Raw genomic sequence first — 22,999 nt, 5'->3', positions numbered from 1 at the left:
GTGACAATGACTGAGTGATGTACAGTAACAATTTTTTGCGGTGATTATTGTTGGACATAAAAACATTTTTAGGCTTCCATTGAAACTAAAGACAGTTACTTTCAAAAGAATCCCAATTTCAAGGACTTCGTTCGTTTGGCATGTGAGGACATGTATGTGGGAAGCGTGGTCGAGGTGGCAAGTGCGCTTGAACTAGGCCTGGCTTGGCTACCTAGAAAGGGGCTCGATGTTCGAGCGCCTAAAGGCAGCACGGAAAACCAACTCCTAGATAACCCCCCCCCTTCTCCACAAATGAGATTGGACCAAAAGCGCTCTGAGCATGCTATAAGCATGAAAGTGAAGTTTGAACAATTTCTGAACAAGGTTAACCTTAATCGCTGTGAAAACATTGAACTTACTGTTTTGCCTTGTGTGTTTGCCAATGTAATTTACTAAAAAAAAATTATTAGGAGTAGGTTTCACAAACTTTGACACAGCAAGTCAATTTACGTACACAGGCAAGTAGCGAAATCTGTAATCAATGAAATGATCAGAATTTAGATACAAGCTTTGTTCACGATTAAATCTTAAGAAAAAAAATGATAAGCTTATTATCTTTTTTATTTTGTTCTTTTCTTAATCGATACTATACCTCTTCAAGTCTTCAAGAACAAAGAAAATTAGACTATTGTTTATCCACCTTAGGCTATGATACTGGCCAATAGAGTTTATACAAATCTACATCAAACTTGTTAATATACCGAATCAGAAACCCCAATGGTAACGAACCATGCTGAGAATTACTCCCTAAGAGCAAGTGAAAGGAAGCGGGCAGTGAGTTTTAAGGTCGCCTCGCCCCCGTACAAGGACAGCCCTAATGTGACACACGAACCAGTTCTCTCTCTCTCTCTCTCAAATCCTTGTCCCAATCTTCTTTCACGCAGAACGCGACATTCATAAAGAATGTGGTCCACTGTTTCTACGTGCAGTGGCGACACCGTGTGTCATTCTCTCTAAACGCCCGAAGTGAGCACCTATTAGACAGTGTCCGACTCGGAACTGGGCTTGGACGACCTGTTCCGCACGATTAAGTTGCCACCATGCGTCCTTTCGGTCTGTTCATATACCAGTCACAGCCAACACCGAGAAAGTAACAAATACCTAAGTTTATACATTTAATTGAAACTGAATATTTGAATATAACTGAATACTGTTGACCTAGTTATGGGAGCCATATTGGTATGGAGTAAGGACATTATGTTTGTCTAAGTGGTTTATGGTGTTGCTAGGCTTTTTATGGCGCTACTCTTTAATATTTATGTAGTCGGTAGCAGTGAACATCCTTAACATTATTTAGTTTATTGTAAAAAAAAATCTACAATATTCTAGCAAAGAAGTTCATGTTTGTAAATGGACTTTTGGATGGACAGTCAGAATGGAGAAAGAAATTCAATTAGTTAATAAAGTATAAAATGAAATTAAAAGCAGGTTGTTTAGTAGCCAAAATAGAATTGTATTTCTTCAAACCTAGTTCAAAATAGCTAGACCTACATGTTAAGGTTACGAAATTCTGTGTTGGTATATAGAACTAAACATTCATTTTATATATTATAATTTATATTATACTAATATGTTATAATATAAAACAATCTTAAAATTATCTAGAATTAAAGCAGTGTTTTGTTTTTGAGTCTGATGATTCATGAAGACGACATAGACCCAATATTTTGTCACATATAAAATACAAATTATAAATTCAAAGCAGACAACTTTGTCCAATTTAATTAATTAAAGATAAATTAGTGTTTTCTTTGTATAATTGAAAAAAAAAATTTATCACAATAATAAAATTTTCTTTTTTTTTTTCATTTCACATAAATACAAAATCTATATTAACATTAAAACTTTCATAAAGATATTATTTGAATTCAAATTTTTATTAACAAATATGTAGATTAATTGTGCAAAGCCATTAGTGCTGCATGTCATGTATACATAAAGACATATGTGTATAAATTATAAAATATATTTCTATATATATAATATGAATGTATGCAGGTAATGATATATATATATATGTGTGTATAATACATACAGTAAAATATTGTATATTTTTCAGCTATCAAGTAAGTGTGTAACGTTTTGAATAATAAGATTTTATAAAATAAAATGCCTGTAATCATTTAAACAAGACTTTTGTAGTTTTTCCACTGTTAAAGGTGCATCTGAAAAATAAAAACATGTTTTTTGTAATGTGTCTTGAGGTTGCAAACAAGAGTATACAAATCTGTTCTTTATGTACTTTTTAGGAAACCAGTTTTTTTAGATCCACTATAGTGTGACAAGTGTTAAGATACCTTATGTACAAATCTTATGAAATCAAACGTGCATTTAGTACCAGGTACCAGGGATCTGGTTGTGTGTCTGTTTAAGAAGCATAAAGATGTAAAGGATGTAACAGGCAACCCTCAAATGCAGAGCCTTGGGTTAAAAGTGATTTTAAAAGATTTCTGATGCTTATCTTATCTTATCTTATATAATACAGACGTTACTTCAAAAAAGATGATTACGTCCTACGCGTCATGCATTTAGTCATGCATATTAACCAATGACTTAAATTCTGCCAAGTCACTGGTTTTCCTGGCTAGCTCAGGCAACCCATTCCATGCTCTAATAGCACTAGGGAAGAAGGAGTATTTGTACAAATTTGTCCTAGCATATGGGACGAGGAATGTGCCTTTATCTTTGTGTCTTTCAGAGTATTTTATTAAATTTTGTTTTTGTATTTGAAGATTATGGTTCAGTGTTTTATGTATTATTGCTACTTTACTTTTGAGCCTTCTGTCCTGAAGGCTTTCTAAATTTAGTGATTTTACTAAAGGTGTTACTCTAGTCAAATGTGAATATTCGTTTGTTATGAATCGCACTGCTCTATTTTGTGTCTGTTCTAGTTTCTTAATGTTTTCTTGAGTTGAGGGGTCCCAAACAGTGGATGCATATTCTATTATTGGCCAAACCAAGGTTAAATAACATTTTAGTTTTATTTTCTTATTTGATTTATAGAAATTTCTATTAAATCTGCAGAATGATTTTTTTTTTCTAAAATTAAAATATTAGTTTTATTTGATTATTTATTATTATTTTATATCCTGCTCTGATTTCTAAGTCTTGGACTGTAATATCTCTTGCTATAATTGTATTTGATTTTTTTTTTATATGTTTTTTTTTTACACATTTAAGTAAAATTTAGCTTCCAAGGAGCATCAACTGTCAAGGCACTCTCAACAACTATCTGTGGATACTAGAGGGCCCGTGTGACTTACAAATAGGGAACCATCCTTGTTGTCCTGTCTCACTTCTTGCAGCCTCCAATGCTCTTTTCAGAGCAAATAGTGGACATGAGCCTTGTGCTACAGGTGTCTCACCAACAGCTGGAAACAAAGAAGAATTAAGGAAGTAAAATTCATACAAGCTACTGAAACCATAAATACATCAATCAATCAGTACATTTATCTCATGTCAGATTTTAGTAAGTGGAGGCCCTAATCGGAATTCTTGTGAAGGCCCCTGCCCCCATTTAGCTTCAATTTAACAAAATTATTAATAATAATTATTATCATTAATAATAATAAATCTAATAGAATGCAATGGCGGGTGCATTGGCTGAGTGGTTAAACGCTTGACTTCTGAACCTGGGGTCCTGGGATTTTAAATTTCGAGATTTTTAGGCCACCCTTAAGTCCACCAAACTCTAACGGGTACCTGACTTTAGTTGAGGAAAGTAAAGGCGGTTGTTCGTTGTGGTAGCCACATGACACCCTGCTCACTAACTGTTAGCGATAGAAACAGATGACCTTAACATCATCTGCCCCCTATAGATTGCAAGGTCTAAAAGGGAAACTTTACTTACTACTATTTAATATTATTTCCCTTTTTAAAAATTCAATATGGAGGGCCCTATAATTTGTGGAAAATGTAAAATCTTAAAATTTAGAGGCTCTCTTATAAGGGCAAGGCCCTGTACAGCTGCAACATTTTTGTACTCTCTCAAATCTAGCCATGCATTTAACAATGATGTTAAATATTTATCTATAGTAGTAAATCTAATGTTGAAAATTGCAAAAAAATGAAGAAAAAACAAAGAAGCATTTTGTTTACAGTGAAAATTCTATTTTGCTGCCTCTAGAAATCATCAATTTTTATAGGAAAGACTAAAAATTGCTCAGGAAAAAGAAGAACTTTCAGAAAGCACAGAAATTGACACTATAATAGAAAATATGATAAATGAATCAGATTTTTTTGTTAGTTCGAATGGATAAAATGTATCTATAGTGAAATTCTTCTATTTGATATATGGCCTCCTGGTGGTGTGTTATGCACTATGGACTTTTGTCTTGATGATATTAGGGAAGCGTGGTTGAGAGGCTAAGTATGCTTGAACTTGGCTTGGTTTGGCTACCTATGAAAGGGGCTCGAGGTTCGACACCCGACTCTGGCAAAGTTGTGTTTACTAAGCGCCTGAAGGCAGCACGAAAAAAAAACTGCACTGGTCCACAACTGAGATTGGACCAAAGTGCTCTGAGCATGCTATAAGCATGAAAGTAGCGCTATATCTTATATAATACAGACGTTACTTCAAAAAAGAAGATGATTACGTCCTACGCGTCATGCATTTAGTCATGCGTAATAACCAATGACTTAAATTCTGCCAAGTCACTGGTTTTCCTGGCTAGCTCAGGCAACCCATTCCATGCTCTAATAGCACTAGGGAAGAAGGAGTATTTGTACAAATTTGTCCTAGCATATGGGACGAAGAATGTGCCTTTATCTTTGTGTCTTTCAGAGTATTTTATTAAATTTTGTTTTTGTATTTGAAGATTATAAAATAAAACACTGAAATTCAGGGACACAACAGCATTGGTTGAACTTTTGTGAGCTTTTCATTGATGTGCTCACATTTTTAAAATGAAATAATTGAAAGGCATACCTTTGGAACCTAATACTCCTATAGGGTTTGGAGCATTTCTTAGAAACTTGACATTAAACCTGGTTGGTAGGTCTCTACTCATAGGGACTTTGTAATTCTGAAAAAAAACACACACTTTTTGGTCATGTTTGTTATATCTTATTTAGTTAGTCTAAAATGAAGTGACTAATATGGGACACACATTTGAGACCCAAAGAAAAACCCTCGTTAAACACAGGTACAGAGGAAGAAAAGAAAAATTAAATAGAGTTCCAGTGGAGAAAGGCTTTGTCTGAATCACATAAGGAAAAATATGCAGGTAGAAACTGGGTTTGCATTGTCATGTGAAACACTGCACCTATTTTTAATCTTCAAAATAGAAGACGTTGCCATTATAAATATTATTATGGATCTTAATATACTGTGTAAACTTAACATATAAATAAGCGTTATGAACTTTTTATTCTACTGAATACATCATACCCAAGTTCCATCAGAAAGCGCCTTGCCAGTCTTTGGATCATACTTCATGCTTTCCAACAAGAATAGCCCACAGCCCATGTTGAATGCTCCTTCAAGTTGTCCCATGTCCAGCTCTGGGTTGAGACTTTATAGAAGCAAAATGTCATTTTATTTTAAAAGCACAATTAGATATACGACTAAAAATACTTATTGATCATAAGAGGAAATGTGTTTACGCTACATTGACTCTTTATTTTTTTAATTAAAATAAAAGAAATAAAGATTCATTGAATGACTAAAACACAAAAAGATCTTGATGTTTTTCTTGTTTGCCATTCAACAATTTGCTTGAATCAGTCCCACAGAGTAAGGAACAAAAGAGCTTTTTGTAGCATTCAGTTTCTAATTAAATGCAGATGTTACTTCAAAAAAGGAAATGGTTACATCCTCCAATGTTCCTAGGTCAATCTATGTTAATGTCATGTCATGTTAATGGCTTAAACTCTGCCAAGTCATTGGTTTTCCTGGATAACTTAGGCAACCCATTCCATGCTCTAATAGCACTAAGGAAGAAGGAATATTTGTACAAATTTGTCCTAGCATTTGGAACAATAGTGTGTACTTATCTTTGTGTCTTTCTTGCATTAATAGACATGAGTTTCCCATCTCATAGTTTTGGTGAGGTGAGTAATGGTTGTGTTTTTATTCTAAGTCATGAATGATATTCAAAATAGTCCTAAGAAAGGGTGCTATGCAAACAATGACAATACACATCATTGTGTATAAATTCAACTTCCTCAAAACAAATTAGTGTTGAATAAAGCTATATCGCTATTAGGAATATCTTATTGAAACATAAGAATTAACAAAAAGACTTCAAACTGCATTAAAATATAAAAAAATACCTTGTACCACAGTCATAAAGGTAATCAACTTGGACTATGTTGTATTCTCCTGTGAGAACATCCAACTCTACTTCTGAGCAGCAAACACTGTAAGCATTGTAAGCTGGGATCTTCTCATTATCTGATGGCCTAAAACACAAACCAGCATATACACATTCTAGATGATTAATATGTGTACATCTCTTAATGTTAAGGCCTATGTATTTTTGTATATCTTCTCACCTAATCAAAACTTTAAACAGGATTATTTAAATTGCAAAATAATGTAACTAAGCATTCAAACTTGTATATCTAGGCAGTAGGCCTGAGTTGAAGAATATGAAGGTTTACCCCTCCTCTAGATTGAGAACAACCAAAATCTAAAAAATCATTTTTTTAAAAAGAACAAAGCTTATCTAAAGGGGAAGAACTCCATCCTTAAAAACTATACCTACCAATGATGTACAAGTTATTATTTCCCTTATTCAATTTGAAACAAAAAATTAATTACCAATAATTAAAAGACTAATTAAGTAATTTTGTTTATCAATTTATGTTTTGTTAAGTACAATAAATAGCTGTTTAAAATATCAACTTGGTCAGAGAATGTGTGAGGGAGAAATAGCGTTAATAATTATCTAAGGGGACTAAGCCCAACAAATTTAGCCATATCTGTAAATACTGGAGTATTACTTTCCCTTGATGCTATTAAGCAAAATAATGAATTACCAGTAATTGCTTAATTTAATTTAATTAAATGGTTACTTTTTTATTGATTCATGTCTTGTCTATGTCAATGAATAGTTGTGTGAAGTTTCAGCTAGATCTGAGAATGGGTGTGGGAGAATTAATGTGTACACATTTTTAACCAGACAGACAGACTGACCGAGTTGATATAAGCTTTGTAATAACAAAAAAACTATTTCTCTTGTATGAAATTTAGTTTTAAATAAAGGCATTCCTCTCTTGATACTACCACCTTCAAGTAAATGTGTAATTTGAATCAATTTATTTACAAATTCGTTATAAATAGGGCTAATAGTGTCTTGCCACTTCTTAAATGCAACAATAGTAATTTTCATATTAACAAAGACATTTTTGTTATTATACAATTATAGCTGTAACCATTATAAAGAAATTTAAGCTATAGCTTGACTAAAGCAGACTTTATTTCATCACATGAATTTCTTCATAATAGAAGATAATAATAAGGCTTGTTTTCAAGTACGAAGATTAATGATGAATGTAGTATTTTTGTGGATATGCAACTCTAGCTGTGACCTACATTTTTTGCCACATTTAATGCATGGGTGTCTTCAACGCTCAGGTGGGGAACGATTACAGTGCTAGGCCAGGTGTCCTGGAAGGCCATGGTATTGGCAGCTACAATGATAATGGCAGACTTTTGTTGTAACTCTGCTCCAAAGCAATGCTTGGAATACCCAAAACAATTTTCCAACATAACAGAAGATACTTACATCCTAAAAGTACCCTTCTGTCAATGTAGTCATGGATTTTAATCAGACTTAAACTCTAAGTCCTTAGTTTTCCTATCCATACTCTAAAGGCACAATGTAAAAAGGAGCACTTATATACTTTTAATCTTCCTTCAGTGTTTGTGTTTATAATGTAGGCTACTATGAGCTACTAACCAATATTGGGCAGTCAAGTTGATACCTCCTGCATAAGCCCCAGCAATAAGTTCATTCCATGGTGGATTGTTCAGCTTTTTTCTTATAGGAGCAAGTCGTTCTAGTAATGTTTCACAGCTTTTGATGACTGCCTGTAGATTATGAAGTTTAGATTAAAGAAGATTAATGTCAGGATACACTGATAAAGATATTAAAGCAGTACTAATGAACTGAAACCATTTAATTAGTAATTATAATACAAAATATATTGCCCAGATTAAATGCTTTTGAGTAGTTTATACATGCAATGTGTACAGGTCACAATGTTGTTAAGGATGTGAAATGATTAAAATAAAGTTTTTAGAGCATTGTTAATGCTGGTTGAAGAAGAATACCAACACAAAGATATGCTTTTGGATAACTTGTTATTAATACAAAATTAACACCATTGGATAACTATGTGAAGAGAGATGGTGACCAAGAAAGCTATAACAGTGAAAAAGCAATGACCTCAGCTCTGGAAGAAAAGTGTGCCAAATGAAAAATGGCTGGCTCCTCTACCACCAAAGTGAATGCCACTTTAACCTGCAGTATATGTGGACAGGAATGTCTCTCGAGAATTGGGCTCCACAGTCACATCAAAAAAAAATGTTCCAAGAGATGAAACAATGTCTTCTATGACTGATGGAGACCAACAACACTATTGGATAACTAGATACCATCATAATAATAAGATTTTTTTTCTTTTTTTTTAAATATTTAAATAGTCTTGATAAATAAACCATTGATGTAACAGCATGAAAAAGAAATGATAATTGGAAATTAATTCATTGAATAATTTAATATCTGGAGTTTACAAAGGTTAAGTACCAGACATATAAGTTCTGAGCAAACAGATCCTCCAGTGAAATGTGAGTTTGCATTGATGGTTGTTGATTTCTTTACTACCTTGATCTTATCGACAGAGATTCCAAATTTGTGGGCACATGTTTGTATTGCCTGAAATATAAAATCATTAATAGAATGAGGTCATAATACAGTTCTGGCACTTAGGGATAGGGTGTAGGGGCTATAACCTCCTGTTGGAACATAGCACTCTATACTGGTTTGTAAGTAATGTTCACAAGCTCTATTCTTTTAGCTACCAAAAGTTTTACATCAACCAGTGCAGTCTCTTTCATAACAGTTGCTTATGTTGGATACTGGGTATTAGATGGCCCAAAAAGATATCTACTATCAAATTATGGGAGAGAACCAAGCAAAAATGTACAGTCCAAGATATTAAAAAACAAAAAGTGAACTTGGATAGAACACACATTATCATAAAAAGTACCAACATTGCACTTGATTGGAATCTGCAAGGAAAGAGGAAAGTGGACAGGCCAAAGCAAACCTGGAAGAGGGCAGTCATCAGTGAAGTTGAGGATACTGAAATGACATAGGAGCAGATGAAAAAAGCTGCTCAAAACCAAGTTTGGTAAAGAGGTGTGGATGCTGCCCTATTTTGCCATAGGATTTCAAAGGAACAAGTCAGTTAAGTGCAATCTCTATATAATCTTTAACACTCAATACCCCTTCATAACACAGCTAGTTCTGATATACCTTAGTATCAATTCCTTGCCCCATGTCTATGGCACCATGCGCAATGACCACACTGCCATCTGCGTGGTATATAATGACACTGGTGTTGAAGCACAGCCAGGTGTACACAAGGGCGTATCTACTAGGCATGACATGAAGCCCTCTCTTCTTCCATCGATTGTTCTGAATATGAAATAGTCATGCAAAAAAGTTATGTTTGGTACACAATACATATTTTGATAAAATTACCATTTTTGAAAAAAAAAAAATTTAATCACACATCTGGTTTGATTTTTAATGGATTTTATTGGAGCTTATTTTATTTATTTAGGGTTGAATTCTGATACAACAAAAAAAAAAACACAGTATTTATATACATACATGTTTAAAATATGAGATAATAAAGAAGATATTTAAATAAAGTATTATATCATAGAATTGACAATATTTCAGAAGACTTGTAAAAAAAATTTGCTTTAATTCTGTTATGATTTGAAAGGTAGGAAACTAAGTGAAACAAAGTCATTCATTTCTTTGTTATATAGATAATGTACTTGGAACTACTAACAACAAGTCTACGAAATTTTACTATAGAAATGAAACTTATTGTAAACAATTACAGTAATTGAAAAAAGTAATAAGGTACAGATTACGGTACTTAATAAAAGGAGACATTTACATTCCGCATGTGTATACCAGTGTGTATTATCCATCACACAAAAAAGGAGATATCTAACGTAGGTAAAAATACATTTTTCAATGTTTTATTTATTTTTTTTTGGAAGGTGGATTTTCTACACTTTGTGCAGACATTTCAGCAGGCCGGATGGTAATATTTTGGGCATCACTGATCTAGACCAACAACAATAAATCAGTGTGATTAGAAATATTTTTACCAATTGTTTTTGTTTAGCACTATTTCATGCTTTTAGCTTTCTCTATACGCTTTGATCCTAGGCTGTCACTTGTCTGGACCAGTTGGGAACATGTAGGGGTGCAGGGGAAGAAAGGGATATCTGAGTGAATTTCACTGCAATGATTTTTTTAAAAGCATTTATAAATAAATGAATGAATTTGAACTCATGGCTCAAGTTTCCTAAAGCCAACATACTAACCACTCTGCTAAGGAAGTATTTATGAAAATAGAAGATTGTATAATTATCTGTTTGTATCAAAAACTTTAAAGCATCAACCTATAAAGGAGACTAATTCAGCTTATACCACTACTTCAGTCAAGTACAATTTCTTTTCCTTGTTCAAGATACCAAACAAAATAATGCATTACCAATAGTTAATTAGCTAATAGGTTATTTTTTTTATTTTTTTTTATTCAAGTGTTGTCAAGTAAAAGAAATAATTGTGCAAAGTTTCAGCTTAATCAGAGATTGAGTGTCAGAGAAAGGTGTATAAACTTTTTACCAGACAGACAGAGTGCATTGGTATAAGCTTTGTAAAGAGTGTTGCTCACTCATTTTCTTCAATCTTCTTCTTCTGTAAACATGTTTATGTACCTTGTACTACACTCTCTAACACGCACCATAAATCTTACAAAGTTCAAAAACTTTTGCTTTTATTTGCCTCAACACTAACAGTTGTTAGTGTTGAAGATCAGCTCTAAATAATTCATTAACATTGTTCTCAATTAAATTACTTTGTTGAATTCTTCGACAGACTGCATTCTCTGTACATAGCCAATGTCTTTCTCCATCTGTTTCACCATGTCACCAATGAGACATTGTTCTAGAACCATACCAGACAGCGTGACCTGTAGTAAGACAACATTTTGTCTTTATATGTGTGCATGTCATATAACAAGCAAAATATATAATACACTTTAAAAAAAAACAACACAATTACTGTCATAGTACTCAATACTATGCAATTAATATCCCTTTACTATTTCAAGCTAATTTAATTAATTAACACTGATAGATTAACTAGCTTAAGAGGGTGGCCAACCTATGGCGCATTTCATCCAGAAAAAAATGTGTTATCAACAAAAGTTTCAAATTGATCTGATATTGTAAAGTGGAAGAAGAATTTAGGCAGACACACATGCAGACTGAGTTGATATAAACTTAGTAAAAAAAAAATACCATCAAAATTTTTTTATTTCAAAATTGTTATAAAGTGGTTAATTAAATTAATTGAGATTAAATGTTTGTGAGTTTGTTTTTTGTTTTTTTCAGTTTTTGTATAATTCTCTGAATTAGAAAAATTATATTTTTCTTAATTTTTTACTCATTATTTTTGTACCGTAAAAACAGTAGAAAACCCTAAGACTATTGCCTGAAATCCATTAAAACATCTTTACTATATATAAAAAAGTGATAGGAGGTTTAATATTATTGAATATGACTGAAGATGTCTGTCGGTGGTCCGGTATATGCACTGGACAATAGGGGGTTTAATATTATTGAATATGACTGAAGATGTCTGTCGGTGGTCCGGTATATGCACTGGACTGTCTTTCAATCATCTCAATCACCCAAGCTGATACCCTGCCTATTACCATCCTCATCATCCTGCTGAGGTTTGGACTAGGAAGTAAATTATCATTAGCTCATAAGGAACACCCAAAACATGTAAAACAATTTACAAACATTTTTAAACAGCAGATAGCAGCAGGCACAGTTCAAAATTGGAACCATCAAGACCACCTATCCACAATTCAGAGAACATACCAAATTACCAGGCAGAATGAAATAAGTTGTCTGAATCAGTTAGGTAAAGCAATGACTGAACATTTAAATAAGTGATTAATTTGAAAATTTAAATTAACTAATGAATATATATAGGACGTAATACTCTTTTTTGAATGGTTGATTTCATTAACTATAGAAAGTCAATTTTTTAAGTTCAATGAATCTTTGTAAAACTAACCTGTCCTGGTTGAAATAAATTCATTTTTCTAATTTCTAGATGGTCTTTGTTGAGGTAAGTCGCCATATGATCTAAAATTGATTCTATTGCAAAAATGGATGTAGCAGATCCTGGTGATGTGGAGAAGGTAGATTAAAATCCCTATTGACTTTTATTATTATCACTATTAGACTATATTCTCTTCAACAAGATTGAATTATCCTAATAATGATAACTTTTGTTTTTAAATGAAAACTTCTACTAAACAAACCAACTGAAGAATGTATGTATTATGGATATTTCCATTTTAACAATAATATTTGTTAAAGTTTGCACAAATCAAGAAAATGTATATACAGAGGCATAATATTGCTTTATCAAATGCAATTAACCAAGGCTGCCATCTCCCATAAACCCTTTATAATTATAATTATAGCTTTTATATAGCGCTAATTTCATGCTTATAGCATGCTCAGAGCGTTTTGCTCCAATCTCATTAGTGGACCAGTGGGGTGAGGGGGAGCCATGCTGCCTTTAGGCGCTCAGTAAACAGTTTTCTTAAGTCAGGTGTCGAACCTCGAGCCCCCTTCGTAGGTAGCCAAGCCAAGCTAAGTTCCAGCGTACTTAGCCTCTCGACCACTTTTTCTTTTCACAATTTCTTTTTTTTTTTGGTTGAAACATTACACAAAAAGCTAATAAACTACATTCTTTAATTGCTACTTAACTGTAAAATGTATGCTGATCCTTATATACATTTATGCTTTTACATCATTTATGATAGTTAATTATTGGATGTCACCCCAATTAGGTGACACCTGTTATAGTCCATATCCCTTTGACCACCTAGCAACACTACTGCTTTATTATCTGAAACAGCTTTTGATTGATTGAATGAAACAGGTTAGATCCTAACTAACTAACATAAAAAAAAAAAAATCTTTATTTAAAAAAATTAAGGCATTACAAAATTAATATCTCATTCTGACTTGTAGAGAGTTAGTATTTAACTATAAAAAATGTCTTGTTTTTAAAAAAGCTATTAAAAAGATACAATTTTAGTTATTAAATTTTTTTTTTTTATTAATTCATTTATTGGCCAAGTATACAGCATGAACCTTGAAATGAAACTAGCAAAATATAAATACTACTTTTTTTTTATAAACACAGCATAAATAGAGTAAAGGGAAAACACATTTCAATGACTGTCAATAATACTGTCACACAGTATTGCAAGTTTTATCTCCACTTACCTATATAAAACAAAATTCATTAGTTTCGACTAAATTATGAACTAATTGTCTAGTTTCTGGATTGATTGTGTTGTGATAAAAAAAAAACATGAAAAAGATTTCACCCAGACAGAAACATGGAGTGAGTTTGTAATATTAGCTTTGTAAAAAAAATGAATCCTTTATTTGCACATTGTTCAAATGTCTTCAAATCGTACCAATGACTTCAGTTAACTTTCATCACATTGAGTCTGACTCACTTTGGTTATAACTATGATTATATAATGTAATCTATAAAACAAACAAAATAGGAATGACTTTAAAAGGTTAGAAATATTGAACAAAGAAAAAATATGTCTGAATTAATTAGAGCTCAATGAACACAAGTCTGCCAGACAAATCCATACAATAAACACACAAAGTGTTCTAATGACATAAGTAGGCAAACAAACTGTACAAACCTGGTGCCCTCATTGCTGTACTAACGGGTTTGTGTGTCTTGCAAGGCTGAACAGTCCAGGAAATGTTAGGAATAAAATAAGCTGTCAGGTAAGAAAAAAAAAACAATGTACATACCTATATCTATAATAAAAAAAACCTGTTTATTAATTTAAAAGTAAAGTTCCCCTCTCAGACCTCATGGTCTATAGTACTGCTGATGTAAAGGTCATCTGTTTCTGTGGCCTATGGTTAATGAGGGTGTCATGTGGCCAGGGCAACAACCTACTGCCTTTCCCCAACCAATGTCAGGTACCCATTAGAGCTGGGTGGACTCAGAGACACCCAAAGATCATGAAGTTAAAATCCCAGTCTTCACAAGGATTCAAACCTGGAACCTTTGGCTCAGAATCCAAGTACTTTACAGCTCAGCCACTGTGCCTCCGTTTATCAATTTAATCATTATAATTACAGATGTTCCTTCAAAAATTTGGAAATACCTAAGAATTCTATTGAAAATATCTAATGCCCACATTACCTACCATTTTCTAACCAATTAAACACATGTTCATTTAAATCCAAGGCAAAGAAATCACTTCCACAGTCACAATAAGCTGTGACAATTACAGCCAAGACCTTGCCATCATTATCAAATCCAACCTGGAAAAAAATTTTAAACGTTAATGTGTAATAAAAAAAAAGATAGCCAAGTTGTAGATTTAGCTTAAATGACAATTTAAGAAACAACTTTTCAAAAATGAAACTTTTTCAAAAATTGTCTCATTGTTATTGCACTATTAGATTTTAAAATTTATAGAATTAAATTATAACAATTGTAGCTATGCCATCTATAATCTGTATAATAAATTTTTCCCTTTTTTTTTAGAAAACCCTTGATAGAAAGTCACTCTTTTAAGTGTTTGCAAGATCTATCTATTTTACTATTTGACAATGCATTCTTTACCATAAAAAATGGAACAAATTTCTTTTAATCAATAATTTAACAACAAATAATTGTGTGGAAGGTGCGAGATTTTTGAAAAAAAAAAAATTGAGATAAAAAAAAATTCTATTATGTCTTGCTATAATTTTTATTCTCTAATTAAACTCTTCTGTATCATGCTTCAACATTAGCCTCTGCTAACTCTACCAACCAAATATGACAATATTTTTTTATGACCAAATCAATGAATTCACACTTTTCACATGAATTCATATTTATATGGCGAAGCTACTACTATGTTTAAAGCCATTCAAATCTATCAATTCCATCGATACCAATCACAACGCCACATTCTTACTTCATAATCATAGAAGTATCCCATTCTGCAGCCTTGATACTGCATATTAGTGGCGAGGTCCATGTGAAGTTTGACTGGTCTGTAAATAGTTAAAATATTAGAATAATAGTAGGCTACATTTTTTTTTAAAAGCATGAAATATAAGTGTAGATCTTTTTATGTCAGAGAGAAAGAAAGGTGGAGTGAAAGAGTTAAAGAAAAATGCAAAAAAAAGAGACATGACAGAGAGATAAGATGTAAATAATTTCAAATTGCTTTCCTATCAACACACATTTTTATAAACTGAAAGAGTTAAAGAAAAATGCAAAAAAAAGAGACATGACAGAGAGATAAGATGTAAATAATTTCAAATTGCTTTCCTATCAACACACATTTTTATAAACGCATTCTAAATTATGTTGTAGCTGATGTTATATTGCAGTTCATTCAAAATTTGCTCCTCAGTTCTGTTCTATCTTATAGGATTTAAAACCAAAATAATGTCAACATTTTTATAGTAATCAATCAGTAATATGCCCAACCTGTGACCTCAGCTGTGTATCAAGGATTGTTTTTTTTAGTCACACAGGAAGATGCAAAGGGAAAAGATCATCTCTTGAGATGTAAAATACCACAGGAATCAGAGGACTAGTATTTCCATAGGTCCCCCAGTTGATCTAAAATAGAAACATAGCTAACATAGCACAATGGACCCCATTCATCAATCGTAAACAAACACCCCTAAAGTCGCATGCTTCCTCATCTTTTCTATACAACAATAAGACCTAATTCAAATCAAACAAGGATATCATGTGAGCATATTATTTGGCCTTAAATCCATGGACATCACGTCATCATCCTTTATTGGCGAATGAGATCCATGAGATAAATGGATGCATTTCTGACTAACATCAAATATTATTGATTCTACTGCAAAGTTTTCTTTGACTAAGTTTCATGAATGTTTATAATTTACCTTCTTAAATTATGAGCAGCTAATGCACACATTCCAGCCACTGGACCATTGTACCAAATTTTGCCACCAAATCCACCACCTAGCCTTTGAGTCTCAACATTAACACTGAAATTAAAATGAAACAATAGTCAGACCCTGTTACAAGTGATCTTATGTTACACATTTAGACTGTCATAAGTCAGAATCTGTTGAAGAACTTAAAGAACTCTAAGAATTAGCAAAATTGAACATTATCATAAATTTTTTTTTAAAATGTGAACATAAAGGTTTACTGTGAGTAATTTGAAAAGTTAAATATTTACAAGAACCAAATGCAAACATTTCAACTGCGGATCTAAAAAGTCTTATCAAATTTTATTCAATAATATTGGCATGTGAACTACTAGTGCAGTAGTTCACATGAATACACAAACCCAGTTTTAGCCAGCATATTTTGTCAAATCTGATGCAAAAATGAAATCGCTACCAATGCCAAATCTAATACCAATAAAAGAGAGCATTAAAATTTAAATCATAAAGGAGAATTTGTGTGGCATAAAAGTCCAGGAGTGACCTATATATTTTGCCATTGTAAGATAGATGAATCTATTGTTTGGTGGTGGAGGTGGATACTGAAGTTTCTTTTTCAAATAACTGCAGATTTTGTTTTTTTTTAACTTTTTTAATAATATGTATCTGTTTCAGCCTTTTAAAGAGTTATACAGCTGTCTCTTTCTTTCTTAATTTCATGTTGATAAGTGTTCTCTATTCCAATATGCTGTCCTCTATTTAACTCAAACAAAAATTTGACCTTTGGCTTAAGGTCATCTAAAAGGATGTATGCCCCATTCAGCAATTATATTCATCAGTAGACATTATCTCTCGACTGCTTGGTCAAGTGGAATGGAAAGGCATTTGGTGGTCTTGAAAGTCCAGGGTTCAAACACTGCCTACTGGCATTCCCCTTTTGTCCTACAGCAGGGTCAGACTCAGATGTAATTATCTTCCAAATCTGAATGAACATCCAAAGCATGTAAAGCATTTTACTCACAAACATCTTACAAACAAAAACCCTCACTTGCAGTCACTGATGCCCAAGACCTGGGAGACCACCTCCTGAGTGAAGTCGATCCACTGTGACGTAGATTGGATGTCTACACCCCCAGTGTCTGTAGGTGCACAAACAGAAGTCTGGTTCTCTAGATGAAAGTGGTATTGTTCACCTGTACTTGTATTGCCCTTTACTCTGTGTGGAGCTTTGGACATGACACCTGAAAGTGGCAAAAAAAAGGAAAGACATAAAAATAAAATGACAGTGTTGATGGTTGTGTTAGTCAGAAGACAAATAAATAATTGTTAACTATAGAAACAGAGAGGCTTGCTATACGGATGACTAATTCACATGGTTTCTAATTAAGCATATAGAAGAAATAATAAATAATTTTGTTACAATCATTCAGCTTCTCCAGTCCCAATAGTACTATACTTTCCCATCTCTGGGTAAACGCATGGCTGCTATATTAATGTATTGTCTTATTTCTAAATGAACACAACTTCCCATATCAATAAAAATGCCATCCTAAAGTATTATCAATCACTGGTGAAAAATGGCTATGTCTGCACTGAATGTGGCAAAGTATGTAGGTCGAAGTTGGGTATGGGTAGCCATGGGAAATACTGCATAACTCAAACTTCAGACTCAAAGACAAGCCTTATTATTATATAAGTGCCATTAAAGAATCGAATGTGTTGTCTAAATCACCCAGTAAAATCAACGACATAGCAGAAAGTGAAAGTTTAAGTCATTGATTAATATGCATGATTAGATAGACACAGGACGTAATTATTTTCTTTTTTGAAATAATGTCTTAAATATATAAGATAAGGTAAGAGCATTCTCACACTATTTCATCTCATTAATACCAGAGTCGCAATCTTTTACCTTGTGCATCACCCCTAGTCACTGGATCTAGTTTAGGAAAGAACGACTCAGCCTTGATGGCATCCTTAAGACTTACAATGACAGGTTTGACATCTGTATATGTTATATGAACAGCCTGAGCAGCCTTCAGAGCTGTTTTAGGATTCTCTGAGAACAAAATCATTCACTGAGATATACATATAATATATATAGTTATAAATCTAAGGCAAGGACTTAATGAAAGGAAGCGATAGATGATGTGTTTATTAACAGTTACAAAACACAGTGACTTCAGCCATCAGTACACAAGTTGTCTTTAGTTCCACCAGTCCTTTCCTACCCAAACCATAATACCCACCACCGACACACTTCCCAGTGTTGCTCCAGTTTTCTGGTAGTTTGAAGGACAGCTCATACTCCTATCACTTGCTGATCACTTCAGCTGGATCTAACTAAACTGACCATTTGAGTAAACAGAAGCAGTTATGACAATATCATCATTATTATTAATTTCTAGTAGCTTTTTCAATTTTAATTCTATGTGACTATTTTGAATACTATGAAACAAACACTTGTATAAACACCATATATAACAAACACTGCATAATGTTTTACATTTCAATATTCAACAAAAAAATTAAACCTTCTTTTAGAGTACTGATTTAAAATACAAGTGTAACAAGTTACCTGCTATCACAAGACCAATAGGCTGACCAGCATATTCCACTTTACCAGAACTTAAGAGCTGTCAAGAACAGGAAAAAAAAATGTTTGTTTAAATTAAATCCACAGTTACTCTGACTGGATTACTAACACAATTAAAGATTTTTAAAAATAATAATAATAACCAGCTTATTATGTTCTAAATATCAAGAAAAATTACCACATTGAATTACCACAAATAATAATATTAATAACTTTTTTTATAAAGCGCTGTTAACAAACAAAATGTAGGCTCAAGGTGCTGTAATAACATTACAAACATGACAGTAGAAATAAAAAAAACTAATATAAAAAGTTTTAAACAAGTAGGTCTTAAAGTTCTTCTTAAAAGTGGTGTAGCATGTTGTCACAATATGTCTCATCTTTTTACCAGGACACACTATTACAAAGATGTATTTTTTAAAGTACAGGAAATTCTTACTTGAAAATAATCCAACATCTTTATCCTTGATAACATATTTTTGTTAAAATAATATATTTTTAATACAAAAAAGAATTATCAATGTCATTATGACATATTTTACCTCTGAAATTTGACCACCATACCAACTCTTCACTCTCCAGTTGTTTTGTCCAGGTATATCTCCTGCCTGCAGAACTTTAACCACACCAGGTAAAGCCTTGGAATAAACATTGGCATTGTGTCACTCAAAGTTTATGTAGGGAACTGTGTTATTATCACTAATCTAAAAGTCTTAATGAATAGTTTGAAAATAGCTTCTACCTATAGGCCTACTAAACATCTTACCAAGGCTCTGGATGTTTCTATGTTTTTTATACTTGCATTACCCACTTCACTTAGGACAACCGCTGCGTACAACATGCCTGGTAAGTCAGGCTGATCATCCAGAAATTTGATTTCACCTGTGGTCTAAAATATATGTACCTATCAATAGTTTTATCATTCCCTGTGCTGTAAGATAAGATAAAGTAAATTGTATTGGTCCAAACCAATGATCGGAGGGCCATTTTAATTTCTAACGCCCTGTCTCAGGGCCACATTAACAAAAAGGTAACAAAAAAAAAGGAAATAGACAATAAACCATTTTTATTATATAATAAACCCAATAATCGTTTACTTACACTAAGTTATGTTAAGTTTATCCTCTAAACCAACTTTTAAAAATCAGGATGCATAAAGTGATGAATGAGATCCCAGGTCTGAGCACTGAATCTAGATCTAGAATTCTAATTGTTCCTCCGTTAAATTATTAGACTATGTTAGTATGTATTGTAAGGTGTCAGCCTGATTCTTCACTGATTTTTTTTTATTTTTTTTTTGTCTTCACAAAAAAATGCTTGCAATTATTGCAAGTTTTGTTTACAACATTCTTCTTTTCAGGACTCATTTTTTTTCCATCACTGCAAGGAAACATTTTTTTATCCGTTTTCCGTCGACAAATGGCTTCGTTTCTCTAGTTACAATGAACAATTCTGCTAGCTACCCTTACAGCCGACTCGTTTTCTTGTCTCGTTTTGGTATCCTCCACTCTAGATTCTAATTGTAATCTAACAATGGTGTCGCAAACAAAGTATGCAGTGTTATTTATTTATGTGTTTGATTTCATAAAGCTGTTTCGTGCTTAAAATGTTTTTTTAAAAAGAGCCACCTTTTCTTTACGAGACAAATATTTGGCTTATTATGAGCACCATTATTGTATAGTCATCGACAATGAATAATAGTGCAAAGTTTCCATTTCATACGAAAACTGGAGAAATTAAAAAACTTTTACAAGATTTACTGCAGACAGACAGACAGTCAGACAAACAGAGTGAGTTCATATAAGCATTGTAAAAAGAGTGGCAAGTATTGATTACCAAGTGTTTTGCCGTGACTTTCATCATAGGCTGATTAGCTGGTGCCCGGGCCATGTCCACCACTCCATAGTCCTGTGACCCTGACATTACAGGTCTGTCCACTTCCGTGGCCCCACTAGTGTATCTGGGTCTTGTCAGGCCGACACACACACCGATCAAAAACTGATAGATTGATAAATACATCAGTGAGTGAAAATTGTCGTCAACGGATATCCAGGCTTAGAAAACTAGACTGATATATTGGTGCAGGGGCGGACTGGCTATATGTGCATTCGAGCATATGACAGTTGGGCAGGTACCCAATGGGCCGCTGGAACAGCCACCAAACGGACAGCTTTGAATGATAATAAGGCTAGCACAAGATTTCCTATTATATTCTTATAAATAAAAGGGCCCACAGAATGTTGTGATTTGCCCTCGCCTTAACTTTTATAGAAAGAACAAGTCCAAATTATAACTTTATATAGAAATACAAGTAGTTTCGTATAACCGTGCAATCAAAGGTTCCGTTTTCGATGCATTAAATTGTACATATTATGATGACCAGTAGACCTACGTAATATGAGGACCTGATTATATAGACATCCAATGCGCCCCTGCATTTGTGCACTGACAATATGTTCATCATCATGAAGATATATATATTTTAATTAATTCTTTTGATGAAGATCTTTATAAGCGTAGGTAGTTTGAATCCTGGTTAGGGCCTAAGTAATCTGGGAAAATGCTACGGTCGTTGTTCAAGCCACATAGCAGTGTCAAACCACCTTGCTGACCGTTGTCATAACATTTTTTAAATGATGCAAAATTCTAATTTATTACAATAACTATATGTCAACCTTCACCTTGTAGAAATGACTTAGCGCAAGACTTTGGCGATATTCTCGACTGGCAAAAAGTGGTCCATTACTGCAAATGTTTAACTCCTGTGACAAAATGTTGAAAGCTTCTAGTGATGTAAAAAAAATGAATAAATGTTAATTCAATGTGAATTGTCTAAACTTCAAAGTGAAGCAATACAATAAACTCTTCTATCGTATCTTGGCACATTTCAAATAAAACATAATGAATGTATATAGCGATAAAAAAAAAATAATCAGACAGCCAAAGAACGTATAAAAGACTTAGGTAAATTGGCCATTCTCCAACATAAGTTTTGTGTCTCACTTTAAGAACCAATGAGTGCCTAGGAATCATGATCTTTAGTTTGTGTGGACATGACTCTTTGATGTTCACAAAGTATTTAACTGTATAAATCAATGTCAAATTTGCATTTTAAAAAAGAACTAAAATGTGTTTTCGGCTGTGGAAAACATATCTGGATAACACAATAGGAAAGTAAAAGAGTGAAGCTGTTAACAGATTTGACCACTTGAGAACGAAATATTTTTCGTATACAAATTAACTTTGAAAAAATTCGTACACAAAAGTTTAAACTGGCAATAGAACATTAAAACCAATGGTCTTTTAAGAAACTGGATATCAAAAAACATTGAGAGATTTTGGTAGGTGACTCCTGAGGGTCATTTCCCTTAAAACATCATCACCATTATCTCAACCAGGTTGATAAAATTATTGTTTCAAAAAGGATTTTAGAAATGAATATAAATGTTAGCATAATGTCTTTTAGCAATGGTTTAATATATTTAAAATACACTTTTACATAAGTATTATGCGACATACTATGGAAATTATACTATGTCATCATATTGCAACGAACCTTGTATGACATTGGCGTTACCGAGTTTCTTTTTGTCCAGAAATGTCTCCGTTCTATGTGCATGAAACTAAAAAGAATTTAACATTTAAACGTTATCTAAAAACAATATATTTTTTGAATATGTATATATGTATATACTATATATTATTTATTTTTAAAAGTATGCAAACATAGGCTAATAATGTACACATTCATGTGTCCATATAAAGGTGTGTGTCAATAGCTGAAATCATATTTTTTAAATAACTAGATTTGTAAATATCTGGACGTATTTGATATATCTGGTAACAGTTTATGTCGCACAGACACTGACTTATGATATTATTCTTAAAATCAAATATTTTTTATCATTACAGGTTTGTGCTTTAGAGTCAGAAGTGGGCGAATATCTGACGTGAAATAAAGCGTTACACTTACTAAGTCTGAACTGATTCCCTGTATCACAATAGAAGGTTTGTTAAGAACAAGGAACTCTCTCTTCTTATCTATCTCAAATTTGAATCCAGTCGCAATGTGGGCTTGACATTGCTACATCAACAGAGAACAGTAA

General features: G+C 32.8%; 1 protein-coding gene across 2 annotated transcripts in view; it reads right to left on the bottom strand.

Moving 5' to 3' along the window:
• Positions 1-1,995: 1,995 nt before the first annotated feature.
• LOC106054344 (uncharacterized) overlaps positions 1,996-22,999 on the bottom strand; it is a 40,251-nt gene continuing 19,247 nt past the window's right edge. For both annotated transcript variants that reach the window (XM_056044666.1, XM_056044665.1), the window contains exons 12-34: positions 22,867-22,977; positions 22,450-22,516; positions 21,575-21,678; positions 20,730-20,891; positions 19,660-19,782; positions 19,436-19,531; positions 18,876-18,933; positions 18,210-18,356; positions 17,346-17,538; positions 16,289-16,393; positions 15,334-15,412; positions 14,575-14,692; positions 14,056-14,136; positions 12,387-12,496; positions 11,155-11,268; positions 9,525-9,686; positions 8,793-8,921; positions 7,944-8,074; positions 6,313-6,441; positions 5,429-5,552; positions 4,967-5,063; positions 3,303-3,410; positions 1,996-2,204 (exon numbers count right to left, since the gene is read on the bottom strand). In XM_056044666.1, coding sequence (XP_055900641.1) covers positions 2,137-2,204; positions 3,303-3,410; positions 4,967-5,063; positions 5,429-5,552; positions 6,313-6,441; positions 7,944-8,074; positions 8,793-8,921; positions 9,525-9,686; positions 11,155-11,268; positions 12,387-12,496; positions 14,056-14,136; positions 14,575-14,692; positions 15,334-15,412; positions 16,289-16,393; positions 17,346-17,538; positions 18,210-18,356; positions 18,876-18,933; positions 19,436-19,531; positions 19,660-19,782; positions 20,730-20,891; positions 21,575-21,678; positions 22,450-22,516; positions 22,867-22,977 — 2,616 coding nt within the window. In that variant the 3' untranslated portion in view covers positions 1,996-2,136. The remainder of the gene's footprint in view (positions 2,205-3,302; positions 3,411-4,966; positions 5,064-5,428; positions 5,553-6,312; positions 6,442-7,943; positions 8,075-8,792; positions 8,922-9,524; positions 9,687-11,154; positions 11,269-12,386; positions 12,497-14,055; positions 14,137-14,574; positions 14,693-15,333; positions 15,413-16,288; positions 16,394-17,345; positions 17,539-18,209; positions 18,357-18,875; positions 18,934-19,435; positions 19,532-19,659; positions 19,783-20,729; positions 20,892-21,574; positions 21,679-22,449; positions 22,517-22,866; positions 22,978-22,999) is intronic.

This window comes from Biomphalaria glabrata, chromosome 10 (genome assembly GCF_947242115.1).
Source record: "Biomphalaria glabrata chromosome 10, xgBioGlab47.1, whole genome shotgun sequence".
Classification (NCBI taxonomy): domain Eukaryota; kingdom Metazoa; phylum Mollusca; class Gastropoda; family Planorbidae; genus Biomphalaria; species Biomphalaria glabrata.
Note: the sequence above shows the minus strand (reverse complement) of the source record. Positions and strands in the feature narration are given on the sequence as shown.